At 39.8% G+C, this 5,561-nt stretch overlaps 1 protein-coding gene across 1 annotated transcript; it reads left to right on the top strand.

Moving 5' to 3' along the window:
- Positions 1-689: 689 nt before the first annotated feature.
- styxl1 (serine/threonine/tyrosine interacting-like 1) lies at positions 690-4,264 on the top strand. Its single transcript, XM_085470902.1, has 8 exons — positions 690-969; positions 1,673-1,734; positions 1,898-1,997; positions 2,175-2,308; positions 2,854-2,999; positions 3,106-3,203; positions 3,764-3,876; positions 4,050-4,264. The coding sequence occupies exons 1-8, from the start codon at positions 705-707 to the stop codon at positions 4,176-4,178; spliced, it is 1,047 nt and encodes a 348-aa protein (XP_085327028.1). The 5' UTR covers positions 690-704; the 3' UTR covers positions 4,179-4,264.
- The last annotated feature ends 1,297 nt before the right edge of the window (positions 4,265-5,561 follow it).

Raw genomic sequence — 5,561 nt, forward strand, 5'->3', positions numbered from 1 at the left:
ACAGCAGTGTTAGTTGAAACAGCACCAATATTTGCCACTTAGCAAGCTCAGAGGGTAAATGAACGTTTACCCTCAATTTTAATAGTCCAGAAATGTTTTAGAAAGATTTCCAAACGTCACTCCAAACAAATATTGCAGAAGGATTCGTAAGACTTCTCAACACACTGATGTTAAGTGAAAGCAAGAAATAGACATTTTAAGATTAGCTAACAGATTAGCTAACACTTAACTTCAAATTAAAGGGAGAAACTCTTTCTAAATGCCTTTGTATGGACTGTTTGCATTTGTACTTTGGGAAATCATTAAAAAAGCTAGTTGGTGAAGCTAAGATACTGTTAAGCTACTATTACAATAGATGTTTAAGTCCTCAATTTTTTCTAGAAATAACATACACAGAGACGGATAACTAAGTCATTAAAACCACTTAACTCTTCCTGGGTTCAGTATTTCCCCAAGGGTTAGAGCTTCAATGGACTCCCAAAACAGTGGAATCAGGATGCAACTAGAACACTTCTCCCAAAATTAAAAGTAAAATAGGCTGCAGCTTGCTTGGCTGAGGCACACGCTACACTCACCAGCTTCCTCACTCCAGAACAATGCATGCCTGTTCACTGAGCTCCTTTAAATACTTTCAGGCTCTCCCTCCCACAGGTGCAGTCACTTACCGTTCTACAATGCAGAATCTACATCATCGCCAACGCCCAATGAGCGATAACGCTGAGTTGCTTAGCAACAGAACCCATACAAAAAAAGCGGAAGCGGACGTGCTACTTGTATCTGCGTTTACCTGGCAAGTCAAGCTTTTCGGATCGCTTGCTGACAGTAGTTTTCCAGTTCAGTGTTTTCTTGTTACAGCTGTCCGTGTGATGGCTAAAATCGTGATGTGTGAGACGCTTGAGCTCTACAATATCCTCAATCAGTGCCGACGTGTGCCCAGACTCGCAGAGATCAACTACCTGTGTTTGATTGGTAAGAGAAAATCGGCCAGTACCAACATTTGTCTGGTTAGATAAGTCCTATGCTTAATTACTCTATGTGTTGTCTATGGGTATGAGTGCTATAGCACATGCTTTTTGTTTCTTTAGGAGACTCATTCTCACAACTTTTTGTGCATAAAGTCTCACCTTTGCAAAAGATATACCCAATTTTGTGCTGGATGATTTTATACTTTTATCAAAACCTTGCCCATTAGCGCAAAAAAACAAAACAAACCCGCAGGCTTGATTTAGAGTAAAACGTAAAAAGTGTTCAAACACAAACATGACACTTAATGGATTTACTTGTAACTTTATGCAATATTATATTTTGCAATATAATTTATTTTCTTATTTCACCTGCTCCCTTTAGCAGGGGCGCCTCCAGTCTTTTTTATAGTGGTGGCCATATGGGGGCCAACAAAAATATTGGGGTGGCACATTAAAAAACTGAATTTCCAGTTTTATTATGCTGTTGTCAAATATAGGCAAAATTACATATATCTAAAAAAAAAGAGAGAGAGAAAGAAAAGAATTGATAATAATTGACAAATACAAAAGTTGATATCACTAAAAATATGAAAACCAAATAAGATTGTGAGATTGATAATAATCTGTTTTAATTGATTGATTGATTGATAGATAAACTTGATTCCGTTAGTTGTAACTTTGTTCAGTGTTGTATGTCTCTGTTCCAGATGCTAATGAAGTCAAAGATTACTACAGGAGTCACATCATAACTGCTAAAAATGCTAAAATGGTATGGCTATCATTGGGCCCACAGTTGACATGTGTCTGTGTGTGTGTGCAAAAACCCAGGGCTCAAACTACAAATTTCTCCTGTACATTTAGTCAGGCTTTAACCTTTCCTCTAAACTTTTTGCACACGACTGTACCAAAACTTTCAAATTGACTTTTTCCAGGACTCAGAGGGGACATTCCTTCTTCCAGAGTTTGTGGAGGTTGAAAGTATGGAGCATGTGGTGGTCTACGACAACAACACAAGCTCTTTACAGGAGCAAGGTTAGAGTGGTAAATGAGAGATTTCTTCAGAGCAAGTCCACTTTTATGCATTTTATTTGCATTGTTGTGCCAAAAGAAAACAACTGGTTTCCTGCAAACAAACAAAAATAAATAAATAAAATCTGTATTTCAGCCTTAAAAGCAATGCTTATTGTGGCTCTCTCCCTGTGATTACAGGCAGAGCAACTTCGTGTGCCCAAGTGTTCGCTAAGGCTAGCCTCAATCCAGTCAAGATATTGAGAGGAGGCTTTCAGAGATTCTCAGCTCAATACCCTTTTTTGAGGACTGAGAAAATCCTGAACACCATCATGGTAGAACTCTCCTAAAACACAAACATTCCTGCCATCATTTTTTTTTCATCAATTTAAGATTATGGGGGGGCTGTCTTATCTGGAGCCAGGTATACAAATCTTCCATCAGCATTCAATTAATTGCCAAATTACATATGTTGCAATATAAGGTAACATAAGGCCAGTGTTTAGCGGCTACAGGGCAGTTTCTTACTCATGTGTTCCCACATATCCAGCTAAAGTGAACTGATTCCAGTTTCTGCCTAATAAATATAAAATGTGTCAGGTAATTATTGCACTGCCACCTTGCATGCAATAAGTTTCCTGTTTGCCACCTACTGGTTAACCTGGATGTTTACCCTTTTCCCAAAGTACTCCAGTTTCCTGTCATGGTCCAAAGACATGCATGTTATGTTAACCGGTGATTATAAATTGGCCTTCAGTGTGGATGGCACCATTGAGTATTTCTGTCACTCTGTTAGCCCCATAACAGCTGAGATAGGCTCCAGTCTAAGCAGTTTGGAGAATTGTTGTAATTGATTGTATATATCTGTGGGCTACCTCAGGAGCTGGAAAGCCTTAAGATTTACCCAGTGGAGATCTTAGCAGGACTGCTGTACATGGGCGATGAGAAGCAATCCATGGACTTCACTCTTATCAAAGACCTGAAAATTGGTGCTATCGTCAGCATCTCAGAGAGTGACACTCTCGAGTAAGGCTGGGCTGGATATTGAGCATTAGAGAGAATAATTAACATATTGCTTTATAGATCTTATTAGTTGTTGTTTTTTTACTCTTTTAAATTCCTTCAAATCAAGGTTCATGAAGGAGATCCATACCTTGCTTATCACCCCTGTGGCTGACTCAGTGCGGTCTGATTTATATTCAAGCTTTGAAAGGATCTGCAATTTTGTTAGTAAGTTGTTCCTTTGCTTTCATTAACAAGACGTTTAAAAATCTGAATTTTATAATTTAATTCATAGAAGTCAGAAACTAGTGAATTATAGGTGTCTGAATTTCTTCAGTTGGGCAAACTCTAGAAGGAGAACAGAAATAATTATATAAATGCAGTTGGCTGTCTTAGTTCAGGTAAAAATTTCAAGATCTCAAACTAAAAAAAACTGATTGCATATTACTCAAATTCTGAATTATTTTGTTTTCTGATTATTTTGTTATTAATATGTAAAAATACAACAGCTTCAAGACTGTCCATCTGAAAGAAATGCATCATGTATCATGAATCAGAGTCATAGCGTTAACTTAAAATCACAGAGTGTAACGTTAACTTACTGAATGTATTTTAAAAAGAAAATTATTATTTGAGGCAATGTGTATTATGCAATGCAATCCATCCACCACAAATTGTAATGAGTGATTTCAGATTTTTCTAATTTCTGTTTTTTGTTGCTATAAATGTAGTAAGTGTTGCACAGAACAGGTGTTGCAGAGGGCTTTCTTGTTATCTCCTGCTTTCAGGTTCCCACATCAACATGGGCTCTCGTGTCCTGATAGTTTCCAAGCAAGGCAGAAGCCGCGCCAGCGCAGTGGCCATTGCATTTCTCATCCATTACCTCAAATACACACTAAAGGCAAGTTTGTTTCGTTCAGTTTAGTGGCAGTATGTGCACAAAGTGTGGCTCTTGTGTCCTCAAATGGCAAGAAAAACAATATATTTTCCAAAATGGCACCAAGAAAGAACTGATCCTAGTTATAGAAAGTACAGTAAATACAGTGCATAATGATGTTGGTTTAACTTTTTCAGGAGGCCTGGACGCATATGCTCAAATGTAAACCCATCATGAGGCCAAACACAGGTTTTCTGCAGCAGTTGTCCAACTGGGAGCTTCACACTTTGGGAACAACAACGACTGATTTTGTCTCACATTTTTAACAAAAGAAGAATTTTTTTTAGTCATCTGAACTCTGGATTCTGTATATGTGGCCCATGCAACATTTAAAATATCTGATATACCTACATTGACTGCATGCAAGTCTGTAACTTCACAGAACCTTGGTTTTTAATCCATCCATTCTTTTCCGCTTATCTGCGGGGAGGTCATGGGTGCAGCAGACTAAGCAGAGAGGCAGGCCCAGACCTCCCTCTCCTTGGCCAGCTTGTCTAGGGGAACACAAAAGCGTTCCTAGGGCAACCAAGAGGTATAATTTCTCCCGCATGTCATGGGTCTGCCCCAGGGCCTCCTCCTGGTGGGACATGCCCAGAACACCTCACCCAGGAGGCGCTCAGAAGGAATCCTTGTCAGATGCCCAAACCACCTCAACTGCAATGCACAGGCAGCAAGCGGAGGGGGATACTAAGATACCTATCCCAGTCCACCACCTCTCATCAAAGCAAACTCCAGACTGGAACAGAGTCAAGACCCTCTCCAGGAGACTGGTTCCAGAGCCCAAGCTGTGCGTTGAGGTCAGCCTGACTATATCTAACCAGTACCTCTCAACTTCACGCACTAGCTCAGCCTCCTTCACCACCAGAGAGGTGACGTTACATATCCCAATTGCTCGGTAGCCCGGTGATTGTTCTGTCAGGGTCTCCGCCCCTGCACACACTGCACCCTACCCCATAGCGCCTCCTGTGGGTGGTGTCCCCTCTTTGGGCTGTACCACTACCACCACTACCATTACCACCGGGGCTGGCTCCAGGGCAGGGCCCCAGTAACCCTGTAACACTATCCTGGGCAGGGTGAACTGTTCCCTAGATTTCACACTCACAGGGGTTTTTCAATCGCTCTTTGTCTGGTCACTCACCTAGGACCAATTTGCCATGGTAAACCCTACCAGGGGGGCAAAAGCCCCCTGACAACATAGCCCCCAGGATCCCTTGGACACAAAAACCCCTCTACCAAAATAAGGCAGCAATTCACGGAGGGGACAGGGGAATTGTATTTTAATTAAGATACAGATTAGGTTCATTCAGTATTAGTTCATTTAATATTGGATTGAACTGTTTAAATAAATACACTGAGATTTATTGGAAACGTTGAAAGTATTGAAATGTCCAGTGACTTTAAGTGGAAATTTGATCCAAAGCAATGAAATCTCCAAACATTCCCTTTCATCACAAAATTTTGGGTGTAATTTAAAGGATCAATTTCAAGTAAAAATGGTTAATAAAACTGTATTTAAATAAACTTTTCTAAATAATGAATTTCTCCATTCATTACTGCTTTAAATGCAAACAAATAACCTTTTCACCATTTTTATGGATTTTTAAGGTTAAAAAAGCAAGGATTTCAATTTCAGGTGTTGATATAGTTTT

This window comes from Copadichromis virginalis, linkage group LG10 (assembly GCF_057382275.1).
Source record: "Copadichromis virginalis isolate Kocher_CV1m ecotype Utaka linkage group LG10, C_Virginalis_male_GT1.1, whole genome shotgun sequence".
Taxonomy (NCBI): domain Eukaryota; kingdom Metazoa; phylum Chordata; class Actinopteri; order Cichliformes; family Cichlidae; genus Copadichromis; species Copadichromis virginalis.

What these genes read in the sequence shown, in the direction of transcription:
- styxl1 (XM_085470902.1), top strand. Translation starts at nt 705, where the DNA reads ATGAGCGATAACGCTGAGTTGCTTAGCAACAGAACCCATACAAAAAAA. An exon ending in CTGCTAAAAATGCTAAAATG is followed by an intron (nt 1,735 to 1,897) that starts GTATGGCTATCA and finishes GACTTTTTCCAG; the next exon opens with GACTCAGAGGGGACATTCCT. An exon ending in AAGGATCTGCAATTTTGTTA is followed by an intron (nt 3,204 to 3,763) that starts GTAAGTTGTTCC and finishes TCCTGCTTTCAG; the next exon opens with GTTCCCACATCAACATGGGC.